The 20561-nt window shown below is 46.0% G+C and overlaps 1 protein-coding gene across 1 annotated transcript in view; it reads right to left on the reverse strand.

Moving 5' to 3' along the window:
* The window catches only part of cdh12a (cadherin 12a), a 483846-nt gene that overhangs the window by 65395 nt on the left and 397890 nt on the right, over positions 1–20561 (reverse strand). The window contains exon 11 of the mRNA XM_084328112.1: positions 15854–16105. Within this exon, the coding sequence (XP_084184238.1) occupies positions 15854–16105 (252 nt within the window). The remainder of the gene's footprint in view (positions 1–15853; positions 16106–20561) is intronic.

Consider the following 20561-nt stretch of genomic DNA (forward strand, 5'->3'; position numbering starts at 1 on the left):
CCCCAGACCCAGTTCAAACGTACCGCTCAACATGTACGAACAAGTCCTAGTTCCGCGTAGGAATCTGGCTACCGCACCACTAATGGGACTATTTGTTCATAGTGCGTATATATACTGCGCTACTAAAGTAGGACTTCCTTTTCAGTCCAGTTTCTTACCCTCCAATAGAGTCACAGACGTAAAGCCTCCCCGCGACGCCACGTGTGGGAGTAAGGCCAAGTTCGGCCTACCATCGGTATTGAGACATCGTGTATATTAATATTTGAATAGTCATATTTGGCACTATATCGTCGAGTTGGACGTAGTCTATTAAGCTAATAATAGTCTGTTAATATATAGTGCTTCGTACGGTGAGAATACTACCGTAGTCAGTACCCCATCGTTTCGGGCAGAGAACTGGCTGTTTATCCAGGATGATCGACCCCATGTGAGATTGCACCCGAGGAGCCCCAGAGCCGACGAGCGAGTGGACCTGTACACCGGATTATTCTACCGACGACAGCCCGCCTTCCCAGGCACGGATTATGCTTTGTATACGTTGATTATTCCATGGATAAAGACCCCCGACACTGCCGTGTGTTGGAACCCCCCCCCCTGGAGAGGACGCAAGGTGAGGAGACGCTCTGCAAGACGAGGTCGCTTCACGTCTCTCCTCCGTGGACCGGAGGACGCCGGCCCACAAAGAGTCCATCTGCTTTCATCTGCGGTCCAAGGATCGCCGGCGCATTGAACGGCACTACAGTGGGTTCACCTGGGATACCCTTGGCCGGATGAGGCAGCCGGACTCTACCCCCCCCCCCTTCCTACTCCTGTTGGCTTACAAGCGACCGGATTAACCCCCCCTAGTGTATCCAGCCTATAATCATTAAAGTATCATTGCTGTTATTCCTTAACTATTCCAGGTCGTATATGTACCACCTGCGCCTTCAGAGATTGGACATTCTCTATTGATATACCGATGAATACTCTTGCCATAAAAGTGCATACTAATTCCCATTCATAAATGTGATTGATTTGATTAAGTGCTTGCTCTACACACCATCGCTGTGTAGAAATAAAGACCTATTTCTAATTCGTACATTTGTGTTGGATCCGTTTCATCTACGTGACAGTGTTCATCATAATATATTTATGCCGAGTACTGGGTGGCCGAATATTAAGTACAAAGGTAGTGGTAGTAAGTATCATATCTAGTAATACAGTCAGGGAATTGTACCCCTCAGTTACAACACTATTACACACTATTACACTATTACACACGATTACACTATTACACACTATTACACACTATTACACACTATTACACACTATTACACTATTACACACTATTACACTATTACACACTATTACACTATTACACTATTACACTATTACACACTATTACACTATTACACACTATTACACTATTACACACTATTACACTATTACACACTATTACACTATTACACACTATTACACTATTACACTATTACACACTATTACACTATTACACACTATTACACACTATTACACTATTACACTATTACCAGGCCACGTGAGCGGATCGGCGCGGCCGAGAAATCCGCTCTTCGCTCTTTAAAGCTTGGTCCGCTCCACTAATCGCTCATGTTGACCCCGCCCCCAAGTCGCTCTCCGCTCCCTCACCGCTCACCTTGAATCGAGTGCTCCCCGCTCCCCGCGCCAGATCGCTCGTTTTTTTTTTTTTTTTTTTTGGAGCATGGTGTAAATTAGCTCAAACTACAACAGTCTACACCCCCTGGGCCCCTTAACAATTGTTTGTATTGAGCAGCATTGTAATTGTACCCATTCTGCAATGTTAAATAACGTTGTTTATCCATTCACTAGCTCTATTAAGCGATGATAGTTAGCCAAGCCACAATGCTATGGTCGCTGCCATTAACGTTAGCATGTAAGCTAACGACAACAACAATGGCGTCGATACTTTTCTAACAGGAGTGAGTGAAGGAGGAGGAGTGAAGCCTGAACAGGATATCACAGGTTCACCCTTCTCAATTCTCATTGGTTGAAAATGGCCTTCATGTTTGTACATCGCCATCTGTTGCTTTGGCATTGTACTACATGTATATTATTACATCAGTGTTAAACCACTGTGTGAGCGTCCCGGAGTGGATTGGAGCGGAGGAGAACTCTCGCTCCGGACGTCGCGCCGACCCATTTTAAAACCCACTCCTCGCTCACGTCAAAACCGCCCGCTCCGCTCCCCGTGCCGCTCACGCTCCGATCCGCTCACATGGCCTGACTATTACACACTATTATTACACTATTACACACTATTACACACTATTACACACTATTACACACTATTACACACTATTACACTATTACACACTATTACACTATTACACTATTACACACTATTACACTATTACACACTATTACACACTATTACACTATTACACACTATTACACTATTACACACTATTACACTATTACACTATTACACACTATTACACTATTACACTATTACACACTATTACACTATTACACACTATTACACACTATTACACACTATTACACTATTACACACTATTACACTATTACACACTATTACACTATTACACACTATTACACACTATTACACACTATTACACACTATTACACTATTACACACTATTACACTATTACACTATTACACACTATTACACTATTACACTATTACACACTATTACACACTATTACACTATTACACTATTACACACTATTACACTATTACACACTATTACACTATTACACTATTACACACTATTACACACTATTACACTATTACACACTATTACACTATTACACACTATTACACTATTACACTATTACACTATTACACTATTACACACTATTACACTATTACACTATTACACACTATTACACTATTACACACTATTACACTATTACACACTATTACACTATTACACTATTACACACTATTACACACTATTACACACTATTACACTATTACACACTATTACACTATTACACACTTGTAACTGAGGGGTACAATTCCCTGACTGTATTGAGAGTATGGTATCATTAAACCACTACTTAGTTATGTACTTTAATTACTGGCCATACAGTACACGGTATATATGGTGAACACCCACACAATAATACGGCTTAACAAAGAAAGTCATATTTAGAAGTATTTATTAGCAGAGCAGCAATAGTAGATTACAATATTGAGAATTATGAATTGCGCTTATATGGCGAAGAACACTTAAGTAGGTCAAGAGCGTAAGTCCATGAGCATATTACGATGGGTATAATTAATACCACCTGTAGCATAAGAATTATATAAGGCACACTCGTAGTCAGCTGGAGATACTAAGGGGGTTCCCTCCGGTTGTAAGCCAGCAGGGGAGAGGAATTGTCGGGAGCAAAGTCTGGATCAACGAGGAATAAAGAGACTCCAGATACAGGAGACGGTGCAATAATCCTTTGGTCCGTAGACAAAGCAACAGCTATACTCCGGTATGCATGGCAGCATGGATGAAAGCTAGCCAGCCTCTGTGGGTCCTAGAGGCGGGCTCGACGGTGCTCCTCACAGGGTAGATCCCACACAGCAGTGGGGTAGACGGTTCTCTGCTCCAGCAGCCACAGTACCAAAGCAATATAATCCAGCCGGAAAAGGCTCTGCATTCGTCGGTGTAGGTTCTCCGGTGTACATATCCACACGGTTCTCGTCTAGGACTCCTCGGATGGCGGCACGAGGTTAGGCCGCCCAGCCTGGATAAGTGCACTAGCTCGGTACGACGAACCGGTGGTAATGCTGGTCATGGTAGAACGGTAGCCGCACGATACACTATACATAATAGACTATTACTTTACAATAGAATAAGTCGAACTCGACGATACAGCGTTAAACTCTGACCCTTTAGCTATCAATTCGCACGCGGTTCTCAAGGCTCTATTTAGGGGCAAAAAGGGCCCACTTCACGGCACGTTGTATCGTGGTGAAGGCTTCAACGTTTTGGGATAACTAACTGCTGTATCCACCTGCAACGTATTTATACGTAAGGTGAATAATCTAGTGCCAACCTCATTTCTGTCTCGTATTACTGTAGAGACGGTAGATAGTGGAGGAGGAAACTGTTCCAAAACTTGTCAGCCAATACTTGACTGTACCTCCACATTCTTCGGCCGTTCGCTTCCTCAGGTCTGTACACTGTCTGTGGGAGCGCGGGGTCCAGCCGCCCCATCAAGAGAGTGTTGGGGGTGACTGGGTCGACATCTGCTACATCACTTGAGACGTAACCGAGGGGCTTTGAGTTCAATACTCCCTCGATCTCCGTGAGGACTGTCGTGAGGACTTCTTCCGCCACGGTCTGGGCCCCAAGCACGGCGTACAGGGCTGTCTTTATTGAACGTACTTCTCGTTCCCAGGTTCCCCCGAAGTGAGGGGCGTTCGGGGGGTTAAACTGGAAATCAATCTGAGAGGGAGCGAGGTGGGTCTTAAGTTCTGGGCCCATAGCTTGGAAGCTCTCTCTCAGCTCTCTTTCTCCGCCTTTGAAGTTTGTCCCGTGATCAGACAATAATATAGACGGTTTTCCTTTCCGCACTGTGAATCTCCGGAAGGCCATAAGGAATGAGTCCGTACTCATGGTTGGAAGGAGTTCTATGTGTATCGCTCGGGTGGTCATGCATTTGAATACAATACCCCACCTCTTCTCCGTCCCTCTTCCTTTCTTCACATACAGCGGGCCGAAGCAGTCCATACCGGTGGAGTGAAAGGGCTTGTCGCCGAGTCGGAGGCGACAGGGGGGTAGGTCAGCCATCCTGGGTATACTGGGCTGTGCTCGCCACTTGCGACAGTCTAGACAGGTCCGCTGGAAGCGTCGTACTGCTTCTCTTCCTTGCAGTATCCAATAGCGACGTCTGATCTCAGCGAAGACTCTCTCTGACCCAGCGTGGTGCACGTCCTCGTCGTATTTCTTTATGATGAGCTCTGTGACCTTGTGTCGGCTGTTGAGAACTATCGGGAACTTGACGTCATCCGTTAAGTCCGGGGCCCTTCTCAGACGACCACCCACTCTGATGAGATTATGGGCGTCGCGCTCAGGGGCCAAGTGGAGCAGTCTGCTGTCTGACGGGACTGGCTTTGATCCCTGCAGACAGTCTACCTCGTCGGGGAACGAGTCTCTTTGGGCTCGCTGTAGCAGAAGGAGTTCTGCTTCTTCGTAATTAGCTGCATTAATGTCAGTAGTGGAGGGAACCTCAGGGTGGTGCCACAGGAATGTCTTTAACTGCGCACTCTCAAGGGTGGGGCAGTCGTCTATGTTGGGGTCTGTGGGGACTGGTGTGTGCGTCAACCCACAGAACATAGATTTCTTCATCTCTGCCTCCTCTTGACTAGCCTCCCGTGGGGTGGGGTTAGGCCACTCTTCTTCCGGGAGCTTGAGGAACTCGGGACCGTCACTATAGAGATTGTGACGTGTGAGGTCATCCAGGGACATTCCCCGTGTGATGACGTCTGCTGGGTTCTGTTTTGTGTCCACGTACCTCCAGCATGCTGATTCTGTTAAATCTTGGATCTCTGTGATTCTGACTCCCACGAAGACCTTGTATCTACACGAATCGGACTGGATCCATGTGAGTACGGTCATGGAGTCTGACCACAGGATTGTTCTTTGCACCGGAATGGTGAGTTCACGTTGGATTAACGTGGCGAGTTGCGCTCCTACTAGGGCTGCGCAGAGCTCTAGACGCGGGATCGATTGTTGCTTGCGGGGGGCTATTCTTGAACGAGCCAGGATGAAGGCGGTATGTATTTCTCCTCCCTCCTCTCGGGCCCGCAAGTAGGCCACCGAACCGTAGGCTACTTCGGAGGCGTCGCTGAAGACGTGCAGGTCCGTCTGACACGTCTCCAGCCGCACTGTGGGTGGGAAGTAGCTGCGGCGTATGTTGACACCTGGGAGCGAGCTGAGTTCTGTTTCCCACTCTCTCCATGTGGAAGCAAGGTGGTCGGGTATGGGGTCGTCCCAGCCCTGGTCCTTGTCCCACAGCTCTCGTACAATCATCTTTGCCCTGGTGGTGTAAGGTAGAATACATCCCAACGGGTCATATTGTCTGGCGAGTGTTCTGTATACACTCCGTCTGGTGGTCGGTAGTGAAATTGACCTTCCCTGCTCCTTGGTCAGGGGTGTGTGTCTATAATGGAGCGAGTCTGTTTTGAAGCGCCAGACTAGTCCTAATGTCATTTCTTGGGCTTCACCTGGGATGGTCGCCATCCAGGTCTCGCTGCTTGCTGCCTTGTCCTCTGGGGAGAGGCTGCGCAGTACTTGAGGGTCGCTGCTGGCCCACTGCCGGAGATCAAAGCCGCCTTTAATCAGGGAGGCGCGGAGCAGAGCACGACGCCGCCAGTCAGTTTTCTTTATGTGTCCCGCTGTGATTAGCTTGTCAATCTCAGCGCGGTACACAGTGGCTTGAGCGGGGTCTCTGGCTAGGCGCCGCTCGGTGTTCAGTAGATATCGCTCCGTTGCTTCTTTTGAGGCGTGGAAGGTGGGCATACCCTCTCGCCTCAAGAGTGGAGTTGCGTATCTCATCACTCCATTGACTTTGACTCTCTTTGTCCCCTGCTCGAGGAGGGCTATGGCATAAATGTCTTCCTTGGAACGAATGTGTTTCTTTTCGTTCTTAAAGGGCATTGTCTCTAGTGTCCATAGCCTCTCTACGTGCTGTAAGAGGGTGGTGTCTTCTTCTGTCACTCTGGAGTGGAGGCAGCGAGTGGCTGCTGGTCGGTTGGGAGACCTGGAGAGGGGGCCTTGTAGTGTCCATCCTAGGCGGGTCTCGACTACTGCTGGACAGCCTCTGGGCCCAATGTGGACCTGGTCCGTCGGGACGATGAGGTGTGCGTGGTCGGATCCTATGAGCAGGGTCGGGGTGGCGCCGTCGATGGGCGGTATAGGTAGTTGACGCAGGTGCACGTATTTTTCCATCAGCTTGGAGATGGGGTAGGTGTACCGCGACAGGCCTATGTCTTGGCTGGTGAAAGCGTTAGTGATCCTATACTGCCTCTCTGGCTGCCCGCTTGCTGCGATAGTGAAGGAGACGTTCTCACCCTTTATTGTCTTCAGGTCTCTTCTTATAGTACGAATCGTCATCGTTTCTTCGCTCCCCCGCAGACCCAGCTGGGCTGCAGCGTATGCAAGGAGGAGAGTCTTTTATGACCCGTCGTCAAGGACGGCGTAAGTGTCCATGACCTTGTCCTCGTAGCTTAATGTCACTCGGACCACCTTCAAGAGCACCCGGGAGCTCCCGCTGCTGGCGGGGTCAATATACATGACGCTTACTCTGGTGCTGCTTGGGGGTGTGGGTTTCTTCCTGTTGCTGTCATGCAAGACGTCCAAGTGGGCGCCGTCACACCGGCTGCACCTCTTCTTCAAGCGGCACTCGGCTGCCATATGGCTGCGCGCACAGCGGTAACAGCGGCGGTTGGACTTTATCCATTGACTCACCTCGTCGGCGGTCATCTTCTTGAAAGTGTCACATTGTGACAGCCAATGTTCTTTCTCGCAGTACTGGCATACAATCTTCCACTTCTCTTTCGTCGAGGGGGTGCTGTGGTTCTTGTTCCACGGTACTGATTCGGCTTGGTGCATGACGGTCACCAGCCTGCGGTTATCGTTGGATCTCCGAGGTCCATCTCTGGGGCTTGGTCCACTCCGCACGAACGTATCCAGTCGTAGGCTGCTGACTTCTCTCGCGAGGAAGTCGGCCAGGTCTAGGAGGGATGGCTCGGGACCGTTGGGATCACGGTGGTCTCTTTGCCGCCTGAAGCGCTCTTGTCGGGCAGGAGGAAGCTTCTCTAATATCCTTTCTACATTAGAGTTAGCGTACAGTTCGTGTCTACCCTTTTCCTTTTGTGGCCCCAGCATCCCTACCAGGGATTGTACCTTGATAGAGAGGTCATCCAATGAGCGATTGTCTGTGGCTGGGGGGAGACGGTCAATATTCCTTATCTCTTGTATCACGTAGTCCCATATGCGTCCATAACGTTGGTCGAGGGCTACTAGAGCTGCGGTGTATGGGGTACTTGAGTTGGAATATGCCAGCGCTATATTATGCGCTCTGGGCACCTTCAGGTGCTTGAGGAGGATAGCATATTTGTAGGTCTCATCGGGGAAGTCGGACATCATAGTCTCTAAGCACATCCGTAGTTCCGTGTACTGTGCTCTGTCCTTGTGTGTAAAATCCGGGAACGTCGGTGTGCCAAGGTACGATGCCATGGATGGCTGGCACATCGGTGAGCGTTGGGGAAGAGGCCTCGTGGGTGAGTCTCCCCGTACGTGTCGTCATGGGCTGGTACTTGGTGGGTACCAAAGCCCGGGTACCCAGGTGCTGTTCCTTGGGGCTGGCTGTGCGTCAAACTCACCCTTGAGTTGAGTCGGGGGTCTGTAACGCAGGGCCTCGGGGGTAAAGTCTGGGCTGTACTGGACCTCCTGGTCCTGTGGAGTACGATGCTGCTGGTGGGCTTGACTTTCCTCCTCTTCCTCTTCCTCTTCCTCTGCTAGGTCTTCTAGGTCTTGCAGTCGTCTATTCAGTCTCTCTGCGGCATAGGCCGGTTCTTCCCGGTTGCTGGGTCTCGCATGGACCGGTCGGGGAGGGGGTTCGGAGACGTGGATAGGCTCTTTCTGTTGGCCGGGCTCCGGGTCGCTTGGTCGGGTAGGGGAAGGTGCCCTAGACCCTTGTCTTGACGATGCCCTGGAGCTCTGTGCGGAGAGAGGGGGTGTCGCCCTGGCAATCAATTGCTCCATTATCTGCGCTTGTAGTCGGTCGCGCTCGGCTTCGCGCTTGATGTGAGCGAGGTCGCGCTCTGCTTCGCGCTGGGCTTGGGCTGCGTCGCGCTGTGCATTGGCGGCGTCGCGCTGTGCATCGGCGGCGGCGCGCTGGGCATCGGCGCGGTCTCTTTCAATATTCTCTTCCGTCTGGAGGTGTCTGGTCTCCAGGCGTATGCGGTCGTCTTCACTCCTTTGCTGCGCCTGGAAGCGCTCTCGCTGGGTCGCAGAGTGTTCGCGTTCACTAAGGGCTTGCGCTTGGAGTTGCGCGTGAAGGCGCTCTCTTTGGTCTGCAGATTGTTCGCGCTCACTCAGTTGTTGAGCCTGCAGGCGTTCTCTTTCCATGGTAGAGTGTTCACGCTCACTTAGCTGTTGCGCCCGGAGGCGCTCTTGTTCCATGGAAGAATGTTCGCGCTCGCTAAGCGTCTGTGCTTGGAGTCGATCGCGTTCAGTGGAGGCTGCCAGGGTGGCGATGAATGCCTGCGCCAGCATCTTGTCCGCCTCGCTGGGGGAAGACACTGATGGAGGTGATCGGCTTCTGACAGTGCTCGTTGGAGATCCGTTCTCCTGGCGCGCTCCGAGGAGGTCTATCTCGTGGGCGCGCTTCTCTTCTGGTAGTGGGTCGGGTTCCGTCCCTGGAGCGCTTTCTTTATCCTGGAGCTCTCCGGGGACCGTCCCGTTGACGTTGTCGGGGGGTATAGTCATGTCATGTCCTTCCTGGTCCCCCCCGTGAGCTTGGTCAGTTACGTTAGAACCCACTAGGGTCTCTACTGGCAAGGTCGCCTGGTCGTTAGGGTTTGACATGCTTTTACTATCCGCTTTTCCCGCATTTAACGTCTGTATAAAGCTAGGTATTAGACTGGCAGCATAGTCCTCTAGGTAAGGAGGTGGCTGCCGTCTGCGCTGCTGCCGTTCTAGCTTAGGAGAGCTGTAACTGAGGGGTACAATTCCCTGACTGTATTAAATAAGTATGGTATCATTAAACCACTACTGTCTTATGTACATTACTACTGGCCATACAGTACACAGGTATATTAGATGAACACTTCCACAATGACACGGTTCCACACAAATCTTGGTTAGAATAATATTTATTAGCAGCAATAATAGTAGATTACATTACTTTACTTAGAGTCGCGCTTGTAAGGCGAAGAATGTGCGTGAGTAAGTCAAGAGCGTAAGTCCATTATAATATTACGCAGGAGATAATGAATACCACCTATATCTTAGGAATTATATCTATGGTACACTAGTAGGGCAGCGGGAGATACTAGTAGGGTCCCTCCGGTTGTAGGCCAGCAAGGGGAGAGGATTTGTCGGTAGCAAAGTCTGGGTCAACGAAGAATAGGGAGACTCCAGGTACAGTAATCTCTTGATCCGCAGACGAATAACAGCTATTCTCCGGCATGCAGCTCCGCATGGAAGAAAGCTAGCCAGCCTCAGGCGTCTTAGAGGCGGGCTCGACGTTGCTCCTCACAGGGTAAATCCCACACAATTGTGGGTGTAGACGATTCTCCGCTCCATCAGCTACAGGACCAAAGCAAATATAATCCAGCCGAAAAGGGCTATGTAGTCGTCGGGTAGGTTATCCAGTGTACATGTCCACACGGTCCTCGTCTAGGGCTCCTCGGATGAAGGCGCCAGGTTAAGCTGCCCAGCCTGGATAAGCACACTAGCTGGTACGAGGAAACGTTGGTAATGCTGGTCACTGTAGAACGGTAGCCGCACGATACACTATACATAAATAGACTATTACTGAATTAATAGAATAGGTCGAACTCGACGGTACAGCGTTAAACTCTGATACTTCAGCTATCAATTCGCACGCGGTCTCAATGCTCTATTTGGGGCCAAACGGGCCCTACTTCACCGCACGTTGTATCGTGGGTGAGGCTTCACTTGGGTAACTCGAACTACTTCTGTATTCACCTGCGCCATATTTATAGGTTAGGTGAATAAACTAGTACCAGCCTTATTCCTGTCTCGTATTCTTGCGCAGAGCCGTTCATGTCCAGGCATGTCTTTGGCGGTGACTTTGAACTAGACCTTGGGGGTATGGCAGTGGCGCCTAAGGGACCGCTGTCCAATAGGAGAACGAAATATTATGGTCTGTACTAGGTAAAGGGATATTCCGTGTATATGTACAAAAAATACACAAGGGATATCAGATGATATACAAATATTATGCAATATATATCAATTAGTAAATATATATATTCGGTTTAATCTGATCCTTCGTAACAAGAGCCGTTTGTGGAGTGTTCACCGCTGGCCATGGTTAATATCAATATTATATTTAGATATTACACTGATATTCATCCGGCTCGAAGGACCAATTATAACTGAGGGGTACAATTCCCTGACTGTATTGAGAGTATGGTATCATTAAACCACTACTTAGTTATGTACTTTAATTACTGGCCATACAGTACACGGTATATATGGTGAACACCCACACAATAATACGGCTTAACAAAGAAAGTCATATTTAGAAGTATTTATTAGCAGAGCAGCAATAGTAGATTACAATATTGAGAATTATGAATTGCGCTTATATGGCGAAGAACACTTAAGTAGGTCAAGAGCGTAAGTCCATGAGCATATTACGATGGGTATAATTAATACCACCTGTAGCATAAGAATTATATAAGGCACACTCGTAGTCAGCTGGAGATACTAAGGGGGTTCCCTCCGGTTGTAAGCCAGCAGGGGAGAGGAATTGTCGGGAGCAAAGTCTGGATCAACGAGGAATAAAGAGACTCCAGATACAGGAGACGGTGCAATAATCCTTTGGTCCGTAGACATAGCAACAGCTATAGGCGGGCTCGACGGTGCTCCTCACAGGGTAGATCCCACACAGCAGTGGGGTAGACGGTTCTCTGCTCCAGCAGCCACAGCACCAAAGCAATATAATCCAGCCGGAAAAGGCTCTGCATTCGTCGGTGTAGGTTCTCCGGTGTACATATCTACACGGTTCTCGTCTAGGACTCCTCGGATGGCGGCACGAGGTTAGGCCGCCCAGCCTGGATAAGTGCACTAGCTCGGTACGACGAACCGGTGGTAATGCTGGTCACGGTAGAACGGTAGCCGCACGATACACTATACATAATAGACTATTACTTTACAATAGAATAAGTCGAACTCGACGATACAGCGTTAAACTCTGACCCTTTAGCTATCAATTCGCACGCGGTTCTCAAGGCTCTATTTAGGGGCAAAAAGGGCCCACTTCACGGCACGTTGTATCGTGGTGAAGGCTTCAACGTTTTGGGATAACTAACTGCTGTATCCACCTGCAACGTATTTATACGTAAGGTGAATAATCTAGTGCCAACCTCATTGCTGTCTCGTATTACTGCGCAAACCTGGGCATGTTGAGACATGGCTTAGCGGTAGCTTTGAACTCGACATTGGGGGTATGGCCGTTGGCGCCTAGGGGGTCGCTGTCCAATAGGAGAACGAATATTATGGTCTGGCCTGTACCTAGGTAAAGGGATATTCCGTGTATATATACAAAGAATATACAAGGGATATCAGACGATATACAAATATTATACAATATATTTCAAGTAATAAATATATATATTCGGTTTAATCTGACCCTTTGTAACAACACTATTACACTATTACACTATTACACACTATTACACTATTACACACTATTACACTATTACACACTATTACACTATTACACACTATTACACTATTACACTATTACACACTATTACACTATTACACACTATTACACTATTACACTATTACACACTATTACACTATTACACTATTACACACTATTATTACACTATTACACACTATTACACTATTACACACTATTACACTATTACACACTATTACACACTATTACACACTATTACACACTATTACACTATTACACACTATTACACTATTACACACTATTACACTATTACACACTATTACACACTATTACACTATTACACACTATTACACACTATTACACTATTACACACTATTACACTATTACACACTATTACACTATTACACTATTACACACTATTACACTATTACACACTATTACACTATTACACTATTACACACTATTACACTATTACACACTATTACACTATTACACACTATTACACACTATTACACTATTACACTATTACACTATTACACACTATTACACTATTACACTATTACACACTATTACACTATTACACACTATTACACTATTACACTATTACACACTATTACACTATTACACTATTACACACTATTACACTATTACACACTATTATACTATTACACACTATTACACTATTACACTATTATACTATGGCCTAAGGATCGGGGGAGTGGTCAACATCGGCCAATGAAAGGTGGTCAACATGGACCAATGAAAAATGAAAGAGGATATCCCTACTGAGTACAATGACACAACCCGCAAGACAGAGGGTGCTGTCCAGCAATTCAGTACTGCAACACAGTGATGGGCAATGATGGGTTAAGTCGATGAGGTCATTGGCAGGTCAGCTGAGCCATGAGCCCTGAGCCTCACAGCTGTTAGGCTGAACCAATCATGAGCAACGAGCCACACAGGTGATGCAATCACAATGACTTGCATATTCTGCATTTTCTTTGCATGACTGCATTGTCACGTTGATTAAAAGAAAACTATAAGAGATGAAGCGTTGTGACTCGCACAGGAGCACTACAACGAGTAGGCGAAGGGTTGTGTGCGATATTGTGGCATTCGTGCGATGTTGTGGCACTCCTTCGGCGATCGGAACAGAAGGGTAAAAAAGAGTGGGAAAAAAGAGATTCCTAGAGTGGATTTGCATGGCGGTCAATGGGCAGGAGAACCTTCAAAGAAATGGTCGTCAGTTGAGATAGAAATGTCCAATTCCATTTATCTTTCTTTTGTGAGCGGGCTGACAGCCGTGTCATCGTTTTGATGTGTTTGTTTTATTTCTACGTCCAAAATTGAGATCACTCTCGCAATTCACCCAAGGTAGTGGAAAAAAGATTATTTCAGCTCCCGCACTCTAAGTTGCTATGCATTTCCAATGGGACCGAAATTTTACCGTTTAAAGTCGATTCATAGCCAGACGGTGCGGTGAAACTTTACGAGTTCGAATAGCGCTGTTGCCATAGGCAGGCCGGTCGTTTTGATACCTTTCACGTCTATGGGGCGCGAACGCTCTGGCAAGAGTAGTGTTTGCAAAATCGGTGGAATAAAGAAATAAATAAAAAGATGAACAAGAACTATAGTGTGGGTGGCAACCTGGCTTCGCCAGGTCACCCACACTAATAATAGCTTCATTTTACATAGCGCCTTTCAAGAGAGACCCATGCAAGGTCGCTTTACATAGATGGGGGGGGGGGGGGGGGGAATAACAAAGTAATAAAGATAGTGGACAGACTATGTAAATATGATGATGGGATTCAAGTTCGCGTTTTTGTTGATCATAGGCATGCTGTCAGAGTATGATATCTTAATCAAACATTCTAGAACATTTGTCGTCACAGATCATGTCATAATAGAACATAGGCTACATGGCATGGTCCATCGTGATATTGTGTAGACTGTTATTACTGTACCAGTACCACCCATTGTGACAACAGCACACAAACATGATGGAATTCAAGTTCATGTATTGAAAGGCAGGCTACATCATACATGGCAGTGAGATTCATTGTTCTTGTATATGCTCTCGTATTATTGTTTATATAGGCTACCCAATACTGACATCAAAATAGATTGTATGCCTCTAGAAATCATATGCAGCAGGTAGAAAATTGACGGAAAATCCGTCGCGATTTGGAATAAAATTGAGGAGAACTTTAATCCCAGGGTATTAATCAAACAAAACGGGAAAAGGCAGTCATATTCCAGCACGGTCTTTATTAGTGTTTGCGCTGCCCAGGCAGCAATGGTTAATAGATATCATATCCGACATCACCGTACGTGTACACGTCTGTCAGCCTGTCACATAACACGCTTCCCTCGGCTTAGTCCATTTTTCCACATTTCTTGGGGGTGTTCCATTACCGTATATGATTAATCGGGGCGGTTCTGGTATGCAAATACTTAAAACAGTGCACAAGCTCAAACGTAGGATCAAAGTCATATTTATCAAGACAGGTGTGCGTAGGACCTGTGTACGCACGTGTGATAAATCCTGTTTTTTTTGTGCGTGCACATATTCTAAATTCTGTGCTTAAGTATGGAAATAGAACATTTTCTACGTCACGTTGATGAATGAGGGCCTGTTTTTGTTACTGCAAAACCAACACCCACACCACGTCTCTCCTCATTAATTGAAAATGGGGGACCCTGATGTAAACAAGACGAAAGTATTTCTCTGGTCTGCATCCCCTTAACAATTGTGTGTATTGAGCTGTACTGTATTGTACCCATTCTGCAATCTGTTAATAAAAATGTCAATCAATCAATCAACCCTCGTCCATGTTTCATTATCAACAATCCTATTGTTACAGTCCACTCCAGAAGAATGTGTAACCTGCACCCGCTTCAGTCACCTGTCCAGTATTGACCAGCCGTGTCTCAATATCCACCTTGTATCTGGCTAGTTCTCTGCCCATGAGGGCGGTACAGAGAGTTGCTCACTGTTTTGGGTTGCACATTTTACAAAATGATGCACAATATCTGTAGAGGCTTAATTTGATCTTTAACGTTGAATATTAAGCTTGCATTGCCAAATCAGATGATGAATAAGCAAAACAAATAAATGAAAAGAAACCTAGCCTTTTGAATTTACTGTAGATTTAGACCCCAAAACCGAGGTACAGTACGTACCGATCCATTACTTCTGTGTATCGTTACACCCCTACTATAGTGTCAAATATGCACTGTGATTTGACAAAATGGTTGCACCTTTTCCTTAGGCAACTGCATACGTTCTCTCCTCATTGAGAAAATACGTGGGGAAAAGGCATCTTGTGTGGACACAAGCCCTTATGAATTGGCTCAGACAGTGTCTGCTATGCTGGCAGACACAGGAAACATGGGTTCAAGGCAAGAGACTCATTCTGTTAGGATGAATGATACCTGTAACAAAACTTACCCATTAGTATGACAACACAGAGCAGTATAGCCATGACAGCTCCTGTACTGAGCCCGACGGGCAGGAAGAGAGCCTCCGCCGAGCAGGACAGCAGCGACCCGTCCGGATCACAGGCACAGACGCGGATGGTGAGGGTGCCTGTGCTGCTCTGCGCGGGGTACCCGCTGTCTTCCACCACTACAGGCATGGTGTAGGAGTCCTGGATGTGGCGTTGGAACCCGACGCGCCGCGTCACGATGCCAGCCGTGTTGTCTGGGAAGACGAGAGACACGGACAGGATAGGTGGTTAGGAGAAGAAAGTTAAAAAGGAACTATCTGTGATTCAGTGATTCATGGAGCCCTCTTTTGAAAACACTTGTCGCCCCACTCCTGGCATTGCACCTTCTGGGAGGTCTGTGTTCTTACTAACTTATGTTAGTTATGTCTCAATAAGGAAAGTAAACAAGATGTTGTTTACTAAGTCATACAATGGAATGTAGTTGTTTATTTTGTCAGACTGAAAGGTCTGGAAGGAAGGGAATCATCTTGTAGGCAAATGTGAGCTTGCGAAACCAAACTGCATGCAAATCTTGTGAGGAGAGACTCCGGGGACATTCTGGATGAACAGGCCCTCGTTTGTCCCCCCAAAAGATGCATGCATGCTGGTCTTGCGGAAGTCTATAATCATCTCTTTAGTTTCTTAGAGATTGTTCTCCTTGCACCACTGTCCCAGTCCATCTACCTCCTCCCTGTATGCTGACTCATCCCCTTTTGTGATGAGCCTCACCACTGTGGTGTCATCCGCGAACTTCACTATGAGATTGCTGTCATAGTGGGCTCTGCAGTCATAGATTTATGATGTTTCTTTAATACAAAAGTAAAGTATCATTCCCGCTCTTTGCTGCCCTGTAACGGGCGCCTGGTGGTACTAAATCCAGATTTAACTCTGACATTCGAAAGAGGAGTTTTCATGTCTGGTCATTTTTAGCAATAAAAAAAATTATATTATCCTTTGGTTTGAATTTGGTTTGAATATGGCCACCAGTGATGTCATCAAGGACATTGAATCCTTGTGTTAATTACAGCTCAATAAAATGATGTAGATGAAAAAATAGCAATACCTTGTCTTATAGGAATGGTTACCTTATCATTTCATTGAGCTGTAATTAACACAACACAAGGATTTAGTGTCAGGCATTTTGACCACCTTGGATTAATAATTGCTGTTCAATTCTCTAGTTTCTCCTGCTGGGTTGTACTGCCATGCTGTCCAGCAGTGCTTTGTGCTGACCTTTTCTTTCACAAAGCATTGGAAATGAGATCTGTCAGCAGAGAAGCTTTACAGAGGCATTTTGTCGATTTTGAAACTGAATCCTATCGTTCTGTTGTAAGGCATGCGATAATTGGACATAAAACGTACCAATGTGTCAATATGTTCTGTCTCTGGAGAGCCCCCCCCCCCATCCCGAGGACAGCAGACCTCTCGTGAACTCCAGACACTATTTCCTACTTTCCTTGAGTTGGTTCTACTATAGTTGATGTAATTGTAAGTTGATGTTATTATAGTTGATGTCTAATAGTGGGTCAATGTGGCAGAGCCCATTGGAACGTTTTAGTTTATGTCCTCCGCACAACATAACGATACGATTCAAGTTATAAATCTGCCAAATGCCTTCACAATTTAGCATAATAGACCTCAGAAATGACATTCCATTTGTCCACACTCTCTGGGTCAAAAGCGCCTGCACAGCCTACTTTACTATGGAGATTGTACGATATTTAGCAATATCAAATGTTGAATCAGTTTGAAGACATTTTTGGCGTTGATTCTTTTTTCTTTTTTTGCGTTTATCGCTTTTTTTCCCCTACTGGGCAGTCCAGTAGAGAGAGAGAGAGAGAGAGAGAGGAAGAGCGGGAGACAGAGTGGGGGGAAGACATTCGGCAAATGACGGCGGGTCCGGGAATCGAACCCGGGTCGGCCGTGCCGCGACGCAGCGCGTTACATGGTTCGCCACTTGGGCGCCCCCTTGGCGAGACACATGGCTACCATCCAGTTGGCTTGATCTAACTGAGCAGCGTCGTTCTGCAGCACGAGACAAAGAGTGAATTAATTAAATCTATACTAGTAAATATATAATGTTTTGCGGATATCTCGTGATCAAACCGACCTAGCGAGTGGGAAAAAGCAGCACAGTCAATGAGTGATGAAAATGAAGCGTTAGCGCTTCAGAATTTGTAGATTTTTACTTTTAAATGTTATATATTTCCCCCTCTGGACAGGTGTCTTTACGGGAAGAATCTGTTTTAGTGTACGTTACATAAACTGTTACTGTCCGGTGACCAGTATTCCCTGAGCCTCATCTGGTTAATGTTAAATGTAAGGCATTTTTTAACCAGGGGGAGTGGCCTATGGTCTATTCCAGGGGTTCCCAAACTTTTCAGGCCGCGACCCCCAAATAACGGTGTCAGAGAGCCGCGACCCCCACTATTATAGGAGGTAAAAAAGAATTATAATATATATATATATATATATATATTATATATATATTTTTTTTTATATAAATGGAAATGTATGGTTGAAACATGCAAACGTTCAAACGCACACACACTAATAAGCATTGGAGGCTTTTAACCAGGGCCGGACTGGGGAAATCATTCAGGCCAGGAAATATATTGCAAAATATAGCCCCAGTCAGGCCACTTTTTAAGCAGGGGGTCTGGGGGTCCCCCACCAGGAAATGTTTTGTTACAAAGACTTCATTTCCTGCATTCTAGTGCAGGATCTTTTTATTTGTACCCTTTAAATGCTAGTGTTTGTGATGGCATCACAAATTATTGTTAAAAAACAGGCTAGCATAATGTATGATTAGCAACAACACAGATTTTTATGGATTTTCATAATTTTTTTATTGAAAAAAATACAATATTTTATTCAACTTCAGCCCTGATCATAACACAATATAATTCTAACCCTTTAAATGCCAGTGTGTGTGATGGCATATATTTGCAATATATCAAATGCAAAGTAGATAAAAAAAAATAATTACATTTTTATTATTATTATTTTTTGGGAACCCCTGGTCTATTCTATAGCTGAAACATGTATTTTTGTACCACTGTTCTTGTTGTGTTTTCACCATGGGTATATCTTAATTTAAAAAATTGTGTTGCCTTGGAATCCCTGAATGAGAAACTTCTGAAACTTGTCAAACCAGCTCTCCAAGATGCTGATCTGCATCATAGCCTACCCCATTATGCTGTAAATATAACCGACTACGATTGTAATAGAGAGCTGTTGCTATACACAGCATTTATGTTGAAATGTACAGGCAGACGGCCGCTGGCACAAAACTTAAGAGGACGTTTTTTTTGGCAGATGATGTCAAATCTCCTGGCCTAGCGGGCCGGACCACGTGCTGGGATGGGATTTGATTATTGCGATTTATTCCAAAAACGCTCTCCACTCAAATCCTTAGGTACAGTATATGACTAATTAATTGGGTGAATACTGAATGCAAACAGTGGCCGTCGGTGTCCAGCTTATTAGTCATCCCAGTACAGCTGAATGAGGTCAACAAACTTGACCAGAACTGGTTTGATCCAGAGACGGAAGTGTTCCAAACAGAACAAAATCAGCCTTCTCATTACCCGTCTCCGAGTAGATGAATACATCAAAGCATTCCTAGAGGTTGAAGGAGGCTTTAGAAGGAAACGGTTCTACCATCTGCAATTGAATTATGGTGGGAAAACACTGTCCTGGTTGGTTCTCAAGAGAAAAAAACATATTCATATTATATTCATCAAACAAACAAATAAATAAATAAACAAACAAACAAACATGCAAACTTTTTCTCAAACGTGCAGAACGGCTTTGTGAGGCAACATTGCAACATGAGGTGCGTGTGTGTGTGCATATGTATGTTTGTGTTTGGGAGGGCTTTCTGTGTGTGTGTGTGTGTGTGTGTGTGTGTGTGTGTGTGTGTGTGTGTGTGTGTGTGTGTGTGTGTGTGTGTGTGTGTGTGTGTGTGTGTGTGCGTGCATGCGTGCGTGCGTGTGTGTGCGTGCATGTGCGTGCGTGTGCATGTGTGTGTCATTGTCAGAATAGATTCCTCCTCCTTTGGTTGGACAGAGATTTGACTTGACAGGGTAGAGGCCATTAAGGCAACTTGCTCCTGTCCTAGACACACACCCACACCCACACACACATGCTCCAGTTATCCACGGTGGCTGCGAGCATGGCTTTCTCAGTGTATCAGACCTGACACTGATGCTGTAGGTATAAAAATATGCCACAGCTTGTTAGAAGAGGATGAGACTTTACATGAGGCGCTGGAACATAAATTGCATCATTCTCTCCTTCTCCAACTGGCCCATAATGCACACACTGCAGTCTGGGGCAATGAAGTACCATATGAGCAATTTTGTCAACGATGACCAAACAATATTTGTTCATGAACCATTTCTGCCTTACAGCATTGTTATTCTGCACAAAGTTATCCGCCTGACAATTTCTGTCCTCTCCCTGTCCAAGATAATACCGCAATAACTGCATCTATTTACCATTCATACCTGTTGAAGGGTAAGTGGTACATTAATTACAGTTATGTAGCACTTTTCTAGTCTTCCAAACACTGAAAGTGCTTTACAACTGTACGCCTCACATTCACTCTCACACACCCTGTGAGGCGCCAACCTGGCTCTTCAGGAGCAGTGAGGCGTTCAGTGTCTC

The sequence above is a fragment of the Notolepis coatsorum genome (assembly GCF_963971535.1).
Source record: "Notolepis coatsorum genome assembly, chromosome: 13".
NCBI lineage: Eukaryota > Metazoa > Chordata > Actinopteri > Aulopiformes > Paralepididae > Notolepis > Notolepis coatsorum.